Here is a 19,689-nt window from a genome sequence, read left to right on the forward strand (position 1 = left end):
CGCTCCTTCACACGCATAAAATGTTAATCTATTTACATATACTGGTAGATTTATCAACACCATGGATGATTTCTAATCAAGGTTTCTTGCAAATTACCTCAAACCTGCAAACTCCATGCCTCTCCCGTCCCCGCCATGTCTTCATCACCGTGGAGCCAAAAGTCCTGGTTGGAGTCGCAGTAAATCGTGTCAGATCAGTTTTATTTAAAGGAGAACTTCGGTCGATTTAAACATGCAGCTTCATTGCTCAAGCTACCCTTGACTTGCCAGTACCGAAGACGCGAACAAATTTGGTCCAACCATTACAGAGCTCCGTGAACGGAGACTTAGCATTGAACGCTTGTGCAAGGAGCTACTTACCAGCTACCGGAACACACGGATGTCAACAAACAGGTAAGTAGCTCCTTGCACAAACACACAGTTTTAACTACTTTTTTATTCATTTTGAGTCATACACGCTACAGTGCTGTGTGCTAAGGTGTCTGCTGATGTTGCATAACTTTTGGTGTGAGATGTGGAGCATGTTAAGACGCTTAAAACACAGTGTGAAGTTCTGACCCCATGCTGTTAGCGTTCAATGCTAAGTCTCCGTTCACGGAGCTCTGTAATGGTTGGACCAAATTTGTTCGCGTCTTCGGTACTGGCAAGTCAAGGGTAGCTTGAGCCAAGGAGCTGCATGTTTAAATCGACCGAAGTTCTCCTTTAAAGGCTCTTTTTATAGTCCATCTGAGGAGAAGGAAGCATTTGGCATTTATTAAGAAAAAAGGTAAAAATGTCTAAAAACAATTGATTATCAATAAACAATTACAAATTAAACGTATGAATAACATTTTATGTTTGTTAGTTGTGTTAGTTTTTTTTCTTACCCAAGTGAAAATGTATGTATTATATAGGCCACCCAGCACAGACAGCATGACTCTGCAGTTCCTATAATCTTTTGTAACGTCTGCTTCATCTCATCCATCCTGGCTTTGTTTCTGGAATCGATAATTAGTTTTAAAGATGGAGAACCCAAGGCCGCCTACGCTGAATTGAATGTAATGAATTGAACAATGCACTTATCTCAACGAGGAACGATCGAATCCACTGATTTATGACAAAAAAGATTCAGGCTTGAGGATTCTTGCGTTGTAGCCTCCTCTCATGCCTTTCAAAGCAAGAATTCAACTTCGATCCTTTGTCAGGGTCAAAATCTGAAGCAGCTTCCTTAGTTAGCGCAGAATAGAGCATAAAACTTTGGGGGACAAACAAAGTAGGCCATCAACAACCTGTTATTTTCTGAAGTGATTATTCTGATATTATTTGCTTGATTAATGGATTTATTGCTTATTCTGTAATAAATTAGAAAACAGCAACAAAAATGTATATCAGGATTTGACTAAGCACAATGCAACATCTTCAAATGCCTTGTTTTTCTCCAAATCCAACCCCCCAAAATATTCAATTAACTTTCATATAAGACCAAGAGAAGTATCACATTTTTAAATATGACAACTTGGTATCATCAAATATGCAGCCTTTTTTAAAAAAAAAAAGATAAATTAAGAATTACTTAACAACTATTTGATTGGGACTGAGCTACATCCCGAAGTATCCTTGAGCAAGATACTGAACCCCAGAATTGCTCCTGATGTGCAGTTGGCACCCTGTAGGGCAGCCACTGCCATCAGTAAGGGTCCTGCAATGAGCTGGCCACTCGTTCAGGGTGTACCCTGGCCTTCGCCCATAAGTCGAACTGGATTTGGCCCCAGTAAGCCCCGCAACCCCCCACGGGGGGATAAAAGGCGGCAACATCCCGCAACCCTGACGGAAAAGCGGAAAAGAAAACAAACTATTTGATTGGAATAGAGTTGTTTGGTCAGAAATCAATCCCTTATGCCAGAATCACTATGTCTGTCTGATGTGTATGTTGTAAAAATGTTTTGCTTCATCTGTTTGTGGTCAATATGTTATTGTATAAATGACGTTATACAACAATGTCTTTTGCTAATTTATACTCAAAGTTCTTAATTTTACAACTCAAATCCTGGAGTGTTCCCGTCCTCATTCATCTTTCTGTCTGTCTCTGCAGTACATTTGGCATCTCCCCCATTGTCCAGACCAACTGCTCCCGCACGTGGAAGCTCATCGTGCACCCGGAGCGTAAGTGGTTCCACTTTGTCAGTCCCATCATGCTGCTGATTCTCTACTACACCCTGGCCACGCTCATCCGCCTCTGGCTGCAGGAACCCATCGACCAGCTGACGGTGAGGACAGCAGACAGGCATGCAACGAAAACACTTGAGAGTAGACATTTTTAGTTCAAAGCACGATGACATGTACTGTGAAATATGTCAATAATTTAACCATAATTTGGCTGAAAAACAATCGCATGATTAATTTGTATACCTTGTAATATTGAACTACATAATGTAATCAGAGCTTCATGACGCTAAATTGTTTCAAAGGGAAAAAAATACCCTCAGAAATTCAGTTCTGTATTTGCAGTAAAACCAGGTTGATACTAGAAGTTGGTGGGTGTCAATGTTGTTTAGTTGAATTCAGCACACAACACCTCCAACACAGCTCCTCAGTAAATTCCAGACAGCGAACTGAAATAGAAAACAGATTGAATTAAATGGGCAGCCAGGTGGCCTCGTGATCAGAGAAACTGTATTGATGGAAGATTCCAGGACGATCGATGGCTGGCTGGATCTGTCCGCCGTAGCTCAGGTGTTATCTGAGACACTGTTGGTCTAATTTTGACAGCATGACTGTAACAAAGCAGTGTTACAGCGAGCCACGAGGCAAAATAATATGTAGCTGTTACATCATAACTCGGACACCACTGGTCCACATTTGATGACTTATGAAATGATGATAAGTGATGTTATTGTGTAAATGTTTACAAATTAAACTCACAGGTGAGAAGGACGCACTCTGCATCTAAATGACGTCATATTCACCAGCTGTGACAGCAGGGTGGTATTGCTTTGACCTTGTGAGTCTGCGTGTGTGTGTCATAATGTGAAAGTCTGATCCTGGAACTACCACAGAGGCAGTTTTGAGTACTTTGTCAGGTGGATTTATGTCTGTCTGTGGACAGATTTTCTCAAATGATGACAATGACGGTGGTCCAAGCATGGACACCAGAAGTAGAAGTAGGGTGGCAGGAAGTTGGGAGGAGGCCAGGGGCTGCCCTCTTGACACCACTAGCATGAATTTGTTTTGAAGTTGTGACTCACTATATCCCAGTTTCACTTCTTCCTGTCCACTTTAAGACATTAGGTAAAACTACACGGGGTCACACCAGACCCAACGCCAAATTGGGACATATGGTGCAATAGAGCATGATAAGTAAATTTTGGGAAACAAGTGAACTGGGCCATAATTGTGGACTTAATGTTGCTCATCCCTTCAACAAAACACATTTATATGTCAAAACTGATGTGGGTTAGAAACTGACCATGAACGGATGGTCAGACATGTGGAATACGTGTGTCACAGTCTGTTTTAGCGTGATTCCATCACAAGCTGTAGACTTAGTTTTAGCTGGGGGTCAGTCACTAGTAGTTTTAGCTCAGACCGTCATTAGGATGAATCATATACCTGATGAAGGTCTGAGGACAAAAACATTAAAGAATAAGTTTTTTCTAGTGTTATGTCACGCATGTCTTTTTAAGTCAGACTAAAATAGATTATGACCCTATCGTTTAATGGATTGACAGTTTTGTATGTGGAATATCAGTTAAAATCGGGGTTGAATTTACACTAATTGAGTTAATGAGGTTTGTTGTAATTAAAAGTAAATTTTTTCTAACCTCTGAGGGACCAGAACTTAAAAAAGACAAAATGCAACATAGTTTTTAATCTTGGATTTAAATTGAATGAATGAAAACAGTTCATTCATTTAAAAAAAAGCAACTAAATGGGACGTTACTGTTGAAATTTAAAAATGTATGTTGTCTCGTTGTTTGGATGACTGAAAAACCCCCATTGTGTTGGGCTGGACGCAAAAATCCCTGTTTTGAAATATCAAAATGTGGGTTTAATAAAACCGAAACACAAGGTTCAACCCACAAGACTGCAGTACCTCAATAGCAACGTTTGTTTATCTTTTGGATGAACTGATCAGTGAACTGTTGTATTTCATCATGGAACTACTTCAGTTGCCATGAAATGCTGTACGATGTTGGAAGATGTGGACATAAAAGTCCAGAAGAAGACCCCCTCTCCTGGACTCAGCCCGTCTCCTCAGAGCTCGACTCTCAGCTCCTCTGTCCTGTAATGGAGTTATAGATTAGTGTTTTTATAGAGGGGTCAATACTTCCCTGTAAACTTGCAGGACTGTATGCATTATTGATCTCTCCACAGAGAAGTGTGTGGGTGTGTATGTGTGTGTGCGTGTGTGTGTTTTCGCCTACTCTTACACTTTAGACGTCGCTAATAATAAAACATGATTGCGAGATAAATCAGCAGCTGACAGGTTTGTTCGATGGCGAAGATGCCAGATTATGATGGACCTCACCTTCACCAAAAAAAACAAGAAAAATTCAGATGCCCTGTTGTATTTCTCAATCGATTTCAAGCTTGATTTGTAGTTTGTTGTCTGTGTTTATTCAGCAGTAGTTCACCAATGCAGTAAAACCTGTGAAAACAGAATAATTCAATCCAGTTTTAGTAAAACTATCAAAGGAATGAGACATGGGGAAGTTATATCTGAAGGATGATATTTACAATGTGAATGGAAGATAAAAGATCTTTGAAGATCCTGCAGGTTAATTACTTTTTATGTAGTTTTTTCAGAATTTTGTTGTATTAGAACCACCTAGACATTGCCAAGATAGAATGTTGTCTGTTTTAAATAAAAAACTGGAAATCCGATGCCATAAAACACTGATAATTTACAGTAAAACAGCGTAATTTCCTCTTTTAAAAGGTCATCCAGCTCCTCTTCAGATTCTGCACTCCTACATTCTAAAGCAATGTTTAGTGGGAGCTGATTAAAACTGATCCTGACTTCAAAGTTCAGCGGTGCAGATGTGAACAATCCAAACTATCTATCTGTGTTTTTTCAGGACGAGAAGGACGATGATATGTGTGAAGAGGAAGATCTGGACGGACAAAATAACTCAGCCAACAGGAAGAGGCACATGTGGTGGGAGTCACGCCAAGGCACAGATGAGAAAAACGTACGTCAAAGTTAATACACTCGTGAATAGCAAAGTATTGATTATTGGTCATGAAGTAATCATCGTTTGGTTTGCATATTATTATACAATACACAAGACCCCGCTGTAAGATAAGATAAGACTTTATTGATCCTGCGCTGCACGGTTGTTACAGCTGTTGAAAAGATAAGGGCAGAGGGCAAAAATCTAAATCTTAGTGAAAGATAAAGACAAACCCCCAGAAAAAAAGGTAAAAATAATAAGAAAGACTACAAACATTAAATATACCTTTCACATATACACACATAATGGGTAATTGTACCCATAATTGTATGGAGGATATAATATATCTCAAGATGTATATAAAATTCGGTGTATAAACATATAGGATATAATATATCTCAGCATATGCATCAAAATACTGATATAAATACACAGATTATATAATGTTTCTCAGAATGTATATAAAAAACCTGTATTGAAACATAAAGAGGATGTGATATATGTCAGGATATATGGTAAAATACTGTATGTAAATTTCAACATGTAGAAGATATAATGTACTCCAGGATATATATACAAACTGATATATATCAGCTTGTTCATATACGATATAACAATCTAATATAGTAATAATATAAATATAAAATAAGAGGTATATGTATACAATAATTTCTCAGTGTAAGTATAAATAATGTGTTATTATGTGTATATAGTACCATATATGTGTTAGGTATATTAGTATAATTTGTAAAAAAGTAATATATTAAATTATATGATATGATTATATATTATTATTGTTATAAAAACATACATTAACACTTAACATTTATCTTTTGAATTAGCCTTGGATTGAATGTAAACAGCAGCAAAATGATGATGATGATAACACGTCAGCATCGTCACATGAAAGATCGACATCATGTTGCTGTAATGTAACTGAAAATCCCTGCCATAGTAAAAAATAAACAGGAAACCGGCTCTTGTTGATTGTCTTCATAAGTTAAGTCTCGTTTCCCAGAGCTTTCACGTCCAAATTAGACTCATCCCTGGAAAGATTTCAACTTGAAATGCACACACTCTCTCTCTCTCTCTCTCTCACATACACACACACACACACACATTCTGACCTTGTTCCCATATCAAGGTCTGTAGTCTGTCTCCACCGGCCACCTCCTGAGGTTTAAAAGCTTTTAGGGTGTGCAGACACAGATGAGTGATGGGCTCGATTTACAGAGTAGTGCTGCTCGACTTTGTTCCTGCTCATCGGCGACTATAAAGAAGGAGAAGGCCTTTGACTTCAGCAGCTCATCGATAACACACCTTGCCTTGTATGCTCTTTCTCTCCTCCTAGCTCCTCTCAACCCAGGATGGCATCAGTACAACTGAGGTGGGGGCTGCTCTGGATTGAATCTGTGCACCTTACCCCTCTTGACCCCGTACTCTTGCTGCAAGAAAAGGAATCCGCGCAAAATGCTTTTCACACTGCATCCTCATAGAACAAAGTCAACCCAAGTTCAAAAGTTCAGGTTTAACTTCTTTTGTCATCCTGCCTGTACATGGACAGATTTCCTGTGTCTCAGAGTTGGAAACAATGTCAGGAAGATAAAACTTTGCTTGTCCTTTATTGTTGTAAATGTCCTTACCTATAAATGTGTTAGAGCCCAATAAAGCAGAAGGAAACACATCTGCTAATATATATAACCTCTATAACTTTTGACTTAAATTGACCTGTAGATTTAGATGAAATGGTCATCCTGTCAAAGGTCACAATTGTATGATTATGACTTTTAAATTGGTATCTCTGGGTTAAAGGCTGTGTTGAATATAGTGCAGTGTGAAAAGTAAAAACAAATCTTTCTACTGCCCTACAAAGCCGAAGTGTAGTAACTCAGATCTGGCATAAATGCTCAATATCCAACTAGTAAATCATTTAATCACAGTTACTCCAGTTTGCCTTTGTAGGGCAGAACGCTCTTCAGTCGTGTGGTACCTTAACAAATCTGTTCCTCAGTTACATAAACATGTTTGTAATTAATGATGATGATCTACAGGCTGTGCCCAACGGAACGTCCTTTGAGTTTGTCACAACTGAGAATGGAACAGTCTGTCGGGACTTGTACTCAACCCCTCAGTATAAACTGGACCCGCCTGGCGACGGTACAGGTGAGCTCTTTATGAAATGAAATAACAGCATTAAAACAAATGAAAACTATTTGAAGATTTATATTCTTCCTCTGTTTTATTTTGACATGATTTTAGTGAATTAAAATGACTGTATCAGACATCTTTATTTTTTGTTGCCATAGACACTGACACTTTGTTTTGACTGCGCAACACTTTAAGGTCTTGGCTCTTTTCTTTTGTACTGTTACTTTGCAGTTTGTTGCATCTGAACTCACAGAATTATCTTAACGGGGCACTTCAGTGATTTTTACATGGCACAGTCAATTTACTCGACATAGGGGGGGTCCTCGACAGCCTGTGGATACAGCTGTTTAATGGCTCGTGTGACCTGGAAGGAACTTTGTGAAGTCTGAGAAAATAACTCACCTGAGCAACTTTGTTTTGGGCTTGGAGAAGATTTTTTTAGTCATGCTTGCAGATGTTATAGTGTCCAAATGATGAAACCTCCTCCTTTAAGCCTGTCGATTACATTTAGTGACCACTTATGATCACTTCCTAAGTCTATATGCAAATATTGTACATCAGTGGAACCACATTTTTTACACAAATAAAGTAAGAAAGATCTTCAAACAATCAACAATTAGGCCCAACAAGTTAAGAATTTGTTGTACACAGCCTTTCACCAAGCTTTTAATGGTCTTATAAAGCAACAACGCTCTAAATTGAGTAATTTTTTAAAGGGAGACTGGGGACTTTCTACAGGGATTACAAAGAATTAGACTTTATGAGTTACCATTTACTGTATTTGTAAAATTCGATATGATTGCTGTCATAACATTTTGAGTTTCATGCAGCACCATAAGCAGGGGGGCGGCTGTAGCTCAGTGGGTATAGCTGAGGACTAGTGACCGGAAGGTTGCTGGTTCGAATTCCCCGGCTCCCCGGGGCAGGACTAAGCTACATGCTGAAGCATCCTTGAGCAAGATGCTGAACCCCAACACTGCTCCTGATGTGCAGTTGGCACCTTCGTGGCAGCCACTGCCATCAGTAAGGGCCCTGCGATGAGCTGGCGACTCATCGAGGGAGTACCCTGGCCTTTGCCCATGGAGTCACTGGATTTGGCCCCAGTACCCCCGCTCCACCTTGAAAAAGGTGGTATAAAAAAGCGGTAACATCACCCGCGACCCGCATGGATAAAGCGGAAGAAAACGAAACGAAACCATCAGCAGGTCAAAATTTCTATTTGTCCAATACTCTGTTATACCTGCAAAAATAATGTCATTTACATCACCCTATACTTTGTGTTTTGTGCTAATTAGCTAATATTAGCATGCTTACACTTTCAACGACGATGATTGACATGTAAAACATCATACATGCTAAACATTGCATGTTAGTGTTGTCAATGTGAGCGTGTTAGCATACTTATGTTAGCATTTAGCTCAAAGCTGTGCCAAAGTACAGTCCCACGGAGCCGTAGACTCAAAAACAAAAAAGACTGGGGCACAGATTTCGAAGGATATAGGTGGCAAGGAAGATCTAACGAAAGATGCTTTTGAGTTGCATCATGGGAAATGTAGAGCTGATCCTGTTCTGTGGACTTAAAGTAAGGGTATCTTGGCTTCTGCTGCACAGATTTCAGAATAGTCCCCAACTGGAATCTGAACACTGAATCTTTGCACAGTACTGTATCTATTAGTAACAGTGAGTTTTGTTTATGTGTCCAACCAGAGAAGAAGGATGAGTGTGTGTATGAGGTGTGTTTACCCCCGGAGGATTCCGTGTTGGACGGAGGAGAGGAGAAGTCTGAGGAGGGAGTGGACGGGATAAAGAAAAGAGGAGTCGGTGCAATGGTCAAAATCTTCCACTTTGTCATGAAACAGAGCTACATCTGTGCCCTCATAGCGATGATGGTGAGTGACGCAGCACACAGATGTTGTTACAGAGCTACAGAAACCCATGCCACGTGTTTGGATGTCGGAACGGAGAACGTCTAAAAATCAATTGCATTTATTAATTTCAAAGTGACCGTGAATAAACTGTTGCAAAAATGACTTAATTGTAATGTGAATGTAACTGACCAAAAAACCACTCCAGTGAAAATGCGACTTTCCAGCTAGAGGTTCATATTTACAGTTTAATTTGACATGACATGAATGCAGCATCGTATCCTGGAAATCACAAGTTTGAACCCGCAGTCCTGATGGAAACATCCTGGTGTGGTTAGTTAATGCCAAACACTCCTGCCTCCTTGATCAGCTTCAATTAAGATATCCTTGAGCGAGGCACTGAACTCATCTCTCTGCTCCAGTGGAAGCACTGGCAGAGCAACAGGAGAGCATCTGTTCCCAGTTTAAACATTCCTGGATGAATCATAGTTAAATACATTTGAGTTACACTTGTTTTCTCTTGTCTTCTTCTTATTCTTCTTCTTTTTCTTCTTGTTGTAAATGTTCTTTTATCTATTTTTGTCCATATTTTTATATTTGTCAAACAAAGAGCTGCTACAGAGAGTTGTTTTCTTCTGAAAACAGTGACACTAAGGAATCTATTCTATTCTATTCTCCTTCTCCTTCTTCTTCTTCTTCTTCTTCTTCTACTTCTCCTTCTCCTTCTCCTTCTCCTTCTTCTTATGCTTCTTCCCTCACATGTGTTTTGAGAAATAGGAGGAAGTGGGTTTTGTTCTTGTTTGCCACTCGCTTTAATCTTTTGTATTTATTTTTTGCTGACAAAGAATGAAGTTGTGAGATTCAGCTCTGTTTTAGGCAACACATTCTTCACTATCCATTCATGTCCGGATATTTACTGTTCATGTCCATCATGCCGAGATACTGGCAGGAAACCATAATCATTGTTAACAACTTTACTGTTTTCACAAAGAACTTTCTGTGATTTGTTCTCGTCAGGCGTGGAGCATCACATATGTCAGCTGGCTGACGTTTGTCTTCCTCATCTGGTCTTGCGCGCTGTGGATGGTGAGGGACCGGAGACGCTACGCCATGCTGTCATCTCCCTTCATGGTGGCCTACGGCAACCTGCTGATAGTTCTGCAGTACATCTGGACTTTTGAGAACATGGAACCAATCTCAGGGTTCTTTGTCAAGAAGAACAATCCGTTCCACTCACTTTCATCCAAGGTTTGGAAGTCAAAAATTAACAGCCCAATAATTTCCTTGATTTTTCTACCATTTCTGTTTTTATTATAAATTCATGCATCGTCATTAAAACTGACTTTTAGATTGAGTAACAGCCATGTGGATCCGAAACACAAATAAATGAAGAGAGAGAATGATTTAGTATGTGCAAGGATTTCTAAAGCAACTTTGTATGCAGTTGATGGAATATATCTCTGAGATTCTGAAACTAAATACTGTCACACTGTGTCTCTCTAGTAAACTATTATTTAAATAAGAGAAGGAAGGAAGTCATGTAATGATGTACTCGAGAAAGAGAAGGTCAGGTTTGTAGTGTTTTGACACTAGAATTTTTTCAAAGACTTTGATGTTCGCAGCTTCTGAGCCTGACCTTATTATGTCAGTCGGCCACCACAGACTTACAGCCTTAATGTGTTTTTGTCATCCATGCTATGGTTTTATTAAACAGACAGACAGCGGAGATGAAATTATATGTCACACCTGAGTCAGACTTTATTTATTTAAAGTGTACTTTAAATACCAGATGAATGCAGCACATGCCTGAAGGTTTAGTCAAGTGTTGTTTTGACCACCTGTATTATGCTCTCAGCAAGTTAAAGTAAATTCAAGTGACTTATTTGTTCTTCTTCTCTTTTCTCGCTGGCCATCTTTGTGTCTAAACTTTTTATTTATTGCGTGTAGGTCCTGTGTATGCTGAGCTTCTGGCTGCTGCTGAGACAAACGCTCACAGAGAGATTGGAAAAACAAAAGGAGGACAGTGCTAGTCTCTCAGACGTTCATGTGGAGGATCAGAAGAAGAAGGGTAAACCCTGGACTCCTGTTTTTCTATCATTATAGGTTATATGGATTATAGATTATAGGAATGGCTGATGATTTTTGCATGCAATACAATACATTTTTTCGAAGTAACTTGCTCAACACTGATGATGTGTCTAAGTTGTGAGTTAATGCAGAGTTTTCTGATTGGCTGCTGTGTTTTATAGAGGAAGAGGAGTCTGAGGAGGGAGGGGAGCAGGACATCATGCAGGTTCTGGGCAGCATGGTCATGGCTATGCTGGTCAAATACTGGATCTACATCTGCGGTGGCATGTTCTTCTTCGTCAGCTTCGAGGGCACCATCGTCATGTACAAGATCATCTACATGATGATGTTCCTCTCCTGTGTGGCACTCTATCAGGTACTAAACACAGCGGTGCATTGTTGCATTTTTACATCAGAAGCACACAGACTTAGATACACACAGTGGTGAGTTAAGGTGTGCACCTCTTTTTGTGTGTTTTAGAACATATTCCCAATATCTCTCTTCAATATCTACCAATTTATCTATGTTAAAGGGACAGTTCACTTCACAATCAAAAATGACTAGTTTTCCTTTGACCTGCAGAAGTATTCCTCCATTGAGACTATTTTGTTTTGATTTGCAGAGTTTTGGAGATATTAGCCATAGAGATGTCTGCCTTCTCTCCAAAATATAATGGAACTAGATGGCGCTAGGCTTGTGGTGCTGAAAAATCCACTCATGGACGAGAGGCTAGCTAATTAAGCTGGCATAACTGATATAAGATAAGATATGTTTAGAGCTCACCCGTGCAGGACGCCAATAATGACGTCAGAACAAGCATCTCTTCCATGAGTAGAAAAATTGTCCTACATGTAACTGCTCACAACAAAGGTCTGTGGATTATCGGGAAAGAGACATTGCTGTTTAGTTTTTAAAATGTATTTATTTGGCGCTTTGAGCACCACAAGCCTAGTTCCAGCTTGTTTCCATTTATTGGAGAGAAGGCAGACATCTCTTTGGCTGATATTTCCGAAACTGTGCAACTGACAGCAAAACAGTGTAGATGGATAAACAGCACTACAGGTAAGACATAATACATGTATTTTTGCCTTTTAACATTTCTACACATTCTTCAAGCCAAGAAACATACTATTTTGACTGAAATCCCAGATACTTTTTTGCTGCTCTGATGTGTGAAGTCTATACCATCTCCAAATATAATGTACGCATTTATAGGTAATTCAGACGGTGATATTTCAACCGGCTGTAAGTGCTTTCATCATTTTAGCTAACTTCCTGTCCTTTTTATGCAGTTAGTAATCCACTTCCCGCTCTCCACATCACCACACTTAAACAACTCTATTCTTTATTTGAGGCATCTCTCTTCGCCTCTTTCTCTTTCTTCCAGCGTTATTGAAATCGCTTGGCGTGTTGGTAGTATAAGCTGTCACCAGGAATGCTTCAGTTGGTAGCCTTCCCTGTTCAGCCATTGCCAATGTAGGTACGAGAACAGCAGGATCTGGATCTCTGCATGTTTACTAAGCAGACAGAACAGACTCTTTATGAAGTTCACTGTCCTGATTGGATGAGGTGGGCAGGGATACCAGAAAATTTCTCGTCTCTTTTACTGCATAAGCAGGGGGAGGAGAGATATGGGTTACTGACAAAACACTCTATACCCGTGATTACTGTTGGAATGTAGAGAATAATTAACATTAATTTTAAAAAAAATAAACAACACTTAGAGCAGCTTTAATATCCCTGGACATTTGTTGTTGTTTGTTGTTGAGGTCTTTTGCTTGTGAGGCCAGTACCAAGTTAGATGCATTCAAAAATGTGCCGTCATCAGTTGAAATTAGGCTGTTTAAGTGGTATGTATGTGTGTGTAAGGGCGGGACACTGTAAAGTTTCCAAATTCAATTTCCCAAAGACAGAAGGTGCTGACAATTTTAGTACGTCATAAAGTTTGTGTACAGCTGGCTCATGGCCCACAGTGTATTCTCGACTGTTTTATAACCCCCTCCACTATAAAACAGAGCACTCACCCTAAACCCAGACATCCTCTGAGCAGCATGTTTAATTTAATTCACTATAGCTGTAAATGTCACAGAATTCATAACCCAGAGACACAATGAACACAATTATTCTTATCTAGGTTCACTTTGAGTGGTGGCGAAGGATCCTGAAATACTTCTGGATGTCGGTGGTGATATACACCATGCTGGTCCTCACCCTCGTCTACACCTGCCAGTTTGAGAACTCGATGGCTGTCTGGTCCAGCATGACCCGAATGAATGAAACGAGGTGAGCCCAACCGAGCACGTCTGACAAGCAGGTTACCAGAGGTTCACAATTACAAATACTTTGATACTGTACTCAAGTAGGTTTTTCAGGTATCTGCACTTTACTGGACTATTTATGTTTCTCACAACCTTTTAATTTTACTTTTGACATTTTCAAAACAGGTTCATTATTTTAGTTTTAATGCATTTGCATTTTTGCATGCTGCCTACACAACATCACAAGACTGATTTCAACCTGTCAGGTCATATCGGCAGACACAGCTAGACGAAGCAACGAAAAAGGAGGTTCTGTCAGCTCATTACTTTTATACTTTGAGTATATTTCAGAGCCTGTACTGTCTTACTTTTACTTGAGTAAAGAGGCTGAATCAGTTCTTCTACTTAATGTGTGTACTTTCGCCACCTCTGCAACAAGGACAGTTGGATTTGAAGCTTTGCCAGAATTTCAACATCAAAACGTCTATTTTTCTTTTTATTTAACTCATAGAATGTGGCGCTGTTTTTAGAGAGGGAGAATAAAGAGTTATTTGATTGTTGTTGATTTGACACATAATTAACTTAATCACAGGTACCAAAAGGTATGTGGTCAAATCTCATGTTATTCTGTTTCCTCTTATTTTTTCCACATCTGCAGCTTGAATGACCTGGGCTTGGAGACTTTTTCTCTCTCCACGCTGTTCACCAGGATTTTCATACCCACTTCCTTCCTGCTGGTGTGTATTCTCCACCTGCACTATTTCCACGAGCGCTTCCTCCAGCTCACCGACCTCCAGGCTGTAGTGGCCAAAGAGGAGAGCACGATCTACAGGTGAGACAACTTCTGTTTGTTATTTTTTTTTCCAAACCGAAATGGGAATTCTTCTCTCCAGGGCGTCTGAAACTCGTTTAAGTATTTGTATTCCTTTCTTAATTCTTGTTCTCGCTCACTGAGAAGTGCGAGGCCCAGCAGGACAGAAAACTACACTGTACAGTGCTGATAACCAACTAACTAACTAACTAATAAATAAAAGTGAAAAATTGTCCTAAATTGGGAGAAATATGGGAGAATTGTGAAACTGGGGGAGGTCAATGAAAAAGGATATCAGGAGGTTTGTCAAGTACTGGGTGGTCTCTCATCATCTACAACACAACAAAGAGTGTATTGTGCACCACTTTCAGAAAAACAGCTGATTCCTGTGACTCAATGTGACAGTACAGGAAGGGCACAGACTGAGGCTTTATCAGCTCTTGAGATACTGAAAGTTCATTGACAATTATTGTCAAGTTGATGCACAATACCAGTTAGTCAAGAATGGTAAATGACAATCTGTGCGTGTTGAACCCCAGCACTTAAGTTGAGCGTGAGTTGAAAACATTCATCCCTTTTCATCTCACTCTGTTCTGTATAATCACACTTACACGCGCTGTCAAACGCCCATTATAACCACTGTTCTCATTCGCCGTCTGTCGCTGTGTGATGAATGTTACGCAACATTCACACTTCACTTTATTGTCATGTTGTTGTGGGTTTTCCATTGTTCCACTGCTGCTTGCTGAGCTCGTCTCTGCTCTGCTTCTCTCTGTGTGACCCGCTACCATCTCTCCTCTGCCACCCTTCTCCACGCAGCCACGCTAAAGTCAGTGGGCGTGTCAATCTGATCATGGATAGGTGGGTATCTGCTCGCTTTCTGTGGCATCCACCACCATCCCATTTCACCTCTGAGTCTCAACTTCCTCTTACTGTTGCCCCCTCACTGACTTGTCCCTGTCGCTCTGTTTTTGGCCAATGATGATCCACTGATGTTGTTATGAAATATCCTAGAGTTTAGGTATTTTACTGACATGATTTTTGTTGTTTTCAGGTTTTGTAATTTTATTATTTTGCTTGTGGCCTTTTTGGGTTCACTCTTATCTTTTCTGGATCTTTCACTTTCCTCCAAATCCACTCTTTTCCCAAATAAAGACCCCTCTACTTCTTCTGTAATGGTTTCACAAACTGTCGAGCAAGCATGTTTGAATCTCTGAGAACTGTTCTTCCCTTCCAGTATCTTGCCAATGATCCACACCCCCCTTTTTTCTGCACTGAACCTCAGAAAATTACCCCCTTCCTGAAAAAGCTCGCCTGGCCCAAACCACAGGAGCCTCTTGGCTAGTTTTCATGCATTCTAATAAAAACGACGTGGATATTTTTAAATGATTTCAAGTGTCAGTTTCAGCCTGTCTCTGTCGGTTTCTCTCCCCACTGTTCATCTTGACTTCTGTGTAACTTTATTGTTCTGAGCAGCATCAAGCAAAAAATTCCCACTCAACAGAGCAAGTAAGTGTGACCGCTGGATAACCAAATGCTTGCCTTGATATGCGGCCGGTTCATGCAAGCCAAACCCGACCTTTGACCTCGCCCCATTGCCTGAGAAGAATTTAAACGGTTGATGCCTCTGTTCAGCTGCTACCACTTATCTGCTGCAAGAAGAAACAATCCCTTAGACACACAACAAAATAAGAACAACACAGATTGTTTTAAAGAATGCAGAAGGAATGTGCACTGCTTATCAATGACAATGCCTGATGAAATGTTGCTCTGCTGTTCAGTTAGAGGACGCAGAGCTGATAATTCCCATCCAGACGTTTGCATCGGCGCATTTTGAGAACCACCTGGACCATTTGTTTGAGTGTGTGTTGTATTTATGTACTTATGAGGACAGAGAGCCTTCACAACGATAGGAATGGGAGGAAATCTTTCAAATATGTAGAATTTTTCCCCAGCCCCGATTTTTTAAGACTGCTGTTTAGCGTTAATGTCAGATAAATATTGCTTTCTGTGAGGTTAATGTTAACAGGAGGACATGTATGTGCATGATGAAAGTCACTCTTTCACATGTAAAACTTATCTTAGGGATGGGCTGGCTCTGTAGCTAACAGCCATTATTCACATAAACCATAAAAAAATACTGCCTGACATCTAAAACGGATCTGCTGTCAACAAATGTAGAAAATGACAGTCACCTTTGTAGCATATCAACTCTCTTTTCTCTGTAATAAAGGCTTGATGAACCCAAAACTGTATTCAACTTAATACATTAATTACTAGGGTAGAGTCCCAAATGGCTCGCTGCAGTTGATGCATTGAAGCTGGAATTACCCAGAAGGCAGTGGGAGATAAAAGCAACCAATACAAACTAGTATATCAGCAAAACATTAATCTACCAACATGGTAATGACAAAGTTGTTGAAAACGCTAGCAGCCAATATGGGCATTCCAGTAAGACATCTGATAACACCCTAACAAATACAGTACCAAAAGCATAGCACATATGGGAAGTTACATGTGATGATGGGGTGCTGAGGACGATCGTGTGATAGGACTGAAGACTCCAGAACAGCTACGAAGTGGATCTTTGCGTCACTTAAAAGAAAAACAAATGGCAGTATAAAAGATAGTCATAGAAGACGAATCCAAAAGTCGTAGAAGGTCCTCATGAGTATAGAAATACAGATGTGCGCATGAGTCTGCATGCATCTGTCTCTGAGAGTAATGTCATCCCACCTCTCTTCAGGCTGGTGCACCAGGATGGCAGCCTCGCCGACCTCACCATGCTCAGCGCCAGTTCAGTGGAGGCAACGCTGCCCAGAGAGGAAGCAGAGGTGCAGGATAAACAGGAGGAGCAGGAGGGGCAAGAGGAGCAAGGAGAGCAGGGGAAGTGGCAGTCCGAGGAGAAGGAGAAGGAGGCCCTGGTGGTGGTGATGTATGACACTGACAAGACTGGTGAGAAGCCTGGGAGCCTCTCTGACCCGCGGCAGTCCAGCACAGAGGAGAGTCACCACTGCAGTGTGAAGACGGAGCCCGAGCCGAGCACGGAGCAGAGCTCAGGTACTGAGCAGGTCCACAGTCTAGTTATAAGTCAACTCCAGAAAAGCATGCTATTGTTCTGTTGTAGCATGCGCCACAGTGTCATGCTGAAATACTGGTTTTGGAGGAAAACACTTGCCCAGAAATTGCGAAGGTTTTGGGCTAAAGTCTGTGAAACACTCTCATGCATGTGTAACGAAGCCTGAGAGATCCAGAGCCATGTTTTCCAAGTTTTTGCCACTGCTCACAGAGATCTGAATCTCACTTAAGCCCGGGCCCAGATGGTTGCTTACTCAACACATTTAGCAAGACATCTCAGTCAATACATTATGAAATTTAGCTCCCCCACTATGCAAAGCCTCTGGATTTAGGAGGTAACGGTTTATATGAAGGGGAAAGGTGACACTGTGCTCCGTTAATACATTTTTGGGAAGTTTTACCGTTCCTGGATTACTGTGACAATATCTACACTGCACATAATGTAACTAATGGCCTTTGATTGATAACGTTTTACAGAATTACTGTAGAATTTTCCTCTTATTTTAAGTGAGTCTGTTTTTTGTTTTTTTTGCTTCTTTACCTTGTCAAGGAGCTTATGTTTGTTGCTCAGTTTGTTGATTGGTTTGTCAGTAGAACTAGTGGAGAGATTGGAATTTTAGAAAACTTTGACGGAGGACTCGGTCTCGGCCCAGAATAGATCCCACTGACTTTGGATGTGAAACTGGACAAAGGGACGAATTAAGGATTTATGCTCTAACTTTCTTTAACACTGAGAGAAGGGCGTTTTTTCAACATTTTTGTTAATTTGTCAGGAAATAATGCATGGATCCTGATGAAAAAAAAATCAGCCATATTAAGGTTGCCTGTATCTATGAGTGAGTACAATTTACAAAAAAAACCTTGGATCGAGCTGATATAGATGTTTTATTTGACACTAGATAGGCTTGATTGAATTAAAGGGGACTATCAGGCCTTGATGAAGGTACGCAGTTTACTGAGTGCCATCATTGTTTATCTATTATGTCCTATTTATATTATTTACCCACATTGTTTAAACATTTAACATAACAACATAATAACAACATTTAAATGCTAAATATGAAATATTATCGCTGAGCTGTTCATCTGGATTGCGCGTGGCTGAGCACATTCTCCGGATTTGCACTTGCCCTTGAGCATCTCATCTGAGCTTTCGTGTGTGTTGCACAGGCCATTGTTTCCCTCCAAAGTGTATTAAAGCTTCCCCACACTGCTGGTCAGGTTTACCTCTCTCACTGTGTTTACAGCTGAGACTCCTGTGCCGTTATACCGGTCGTACAGTTGTGAGCATAGAGAACTTTTCTGTGATATCTCTCTCAGCCTGCAGTTCTTTTGGTCTGCCCAGAAGACATATGTAGCAATACAATCTTTACAAGCCAGAGGAGCTTAGACTGCAGCACAAGTATCTGCCGTCTGCACTCGCTCCAGCCGACCATTTATCATCCCTAGCAAAGCTGTAAAAATCTGGTGTAATGCAGATTTTTGGGTTCGGGAAGATTTACCTACAGTTTTCTGTTCTGACACGGCACGTAGCTCAAGTGCTCACTTTCAACCACTACATCGTCCTGCTATGGCCAACTCACGCTGCACCATTAGCATATTTACTCAGACACTCACACTGGTCTTAAATTAAAATGTTGTTTATATACACACAAAATAAAATAGGTGATAAAACACAACCCCGCAGGGCCTCTCAGCTTATAATGAGCTGTGAGCTATACAAGCTATATGCTCTCTAAGACTTTCTTATCCAAACAATGAGGCCTCTATTAAAACCTCAGATAATATGGCTTTTGTTAAAACATACACTCGCCACCAAACTGTGGCTGTTTTATATCCTTTGTGAGAATATAAAACCAAATATTAAGTCTTAATCTTCACATAATTAAAGTTACAGTGTGGAATTTCAGTTTGAGGCCCGTTTTCCATACATCTTTGACATATTGCGCATGGGAAAAATGACATAAACAAACATTTTACAGTTTCAGAACACAAGTACAACACTTGTTTAGTTACATTGAACTCAAGGGCACCTGGGATTAAATGGTTTAAACGTTTGAATTTCTTTTTCACTCTTTAAAGTACAGATTGTCATTATCTCAGCGAGAGGATCGACCAATGGTAGCACTCTCCTGCTTTCACACCGCCAACCAACATAAGGGGCATGGTTGCACGGGGCCTGCCAATGTGTGCTTTACACCCCGAGATGCACGATATACCATAGAGTATTTATCTTGTCAGCTATATATGTTGGTATCCATTGAAGCCATTACATAGTACCACAAGTGGAGAATGTACGCAGGACAAT

At 40.4% G+C, this 19,689-nt stretch overlaps 1 protein-coding gene across 1 annotated transcript in view; it reads left to right on the forward strand.

Annotated features, from left to right (window-relative positions):
• piezo2b (piezo-type mechanosensitive ion channel component 2b) overlaps positions 1-19,689 on the forward strand; it is an 88,937-nt gene that overhangs the window by 34,051 nt on the left and 35,197 nt on the right. The window contains exons 8-18 of the mRNA XM_030402702.1: positions 2,072-2,246; positions 5,058-5,171; positions 6,505-6,540; positions 7,205-7,316; positions 9,009-9,190; positions 10,184-10,414; positions 11,114-11,234; positions 11,416-11,609; positions 13,369-13,517; positions 14,151-14,324; positions 17,050-17,363. Of these exons, the coding sequence (XP_030258562.1) occupies positions 2,072-2,246; positions 5,058-5,171; positions 6,505-6,540; positions 7,205-7,316; positions 9,009-9,190; positions 10,184-10,414; positions 11,114-11,234; positions 11,416-11,609; positions 13,369-13,517; positions 14,151-14,324; positions 17,050-17,363 (1,802 nt within the window). The remainder of the gene's footprint in view (positions 1-2,071; positions 2,247-5,057; positions 5,172-6,504; positions 6,541-7,204; positions 7,317-9,008; positions 9,191-10,183; positions 10,415-11,113; positions 11,235-11,415; positions 11,610-13,368; positions 13,518-14,150; positions 14,325-17,049; positions 17,364-19,689) is intronic.

Source organism: Sparus aurata, chromosome 21 (genome assembly GCF_900880675.1).
Source record: "Sparus aurata chromosome 21, fSpaAur1.1, whole genome shotgun sequence".
Lineage (NCBI taxonomy): Eukaryota > Metazoa > Chordata > Actinopteri > Spariformes > Sparidae > Sparus > Sparus aurata.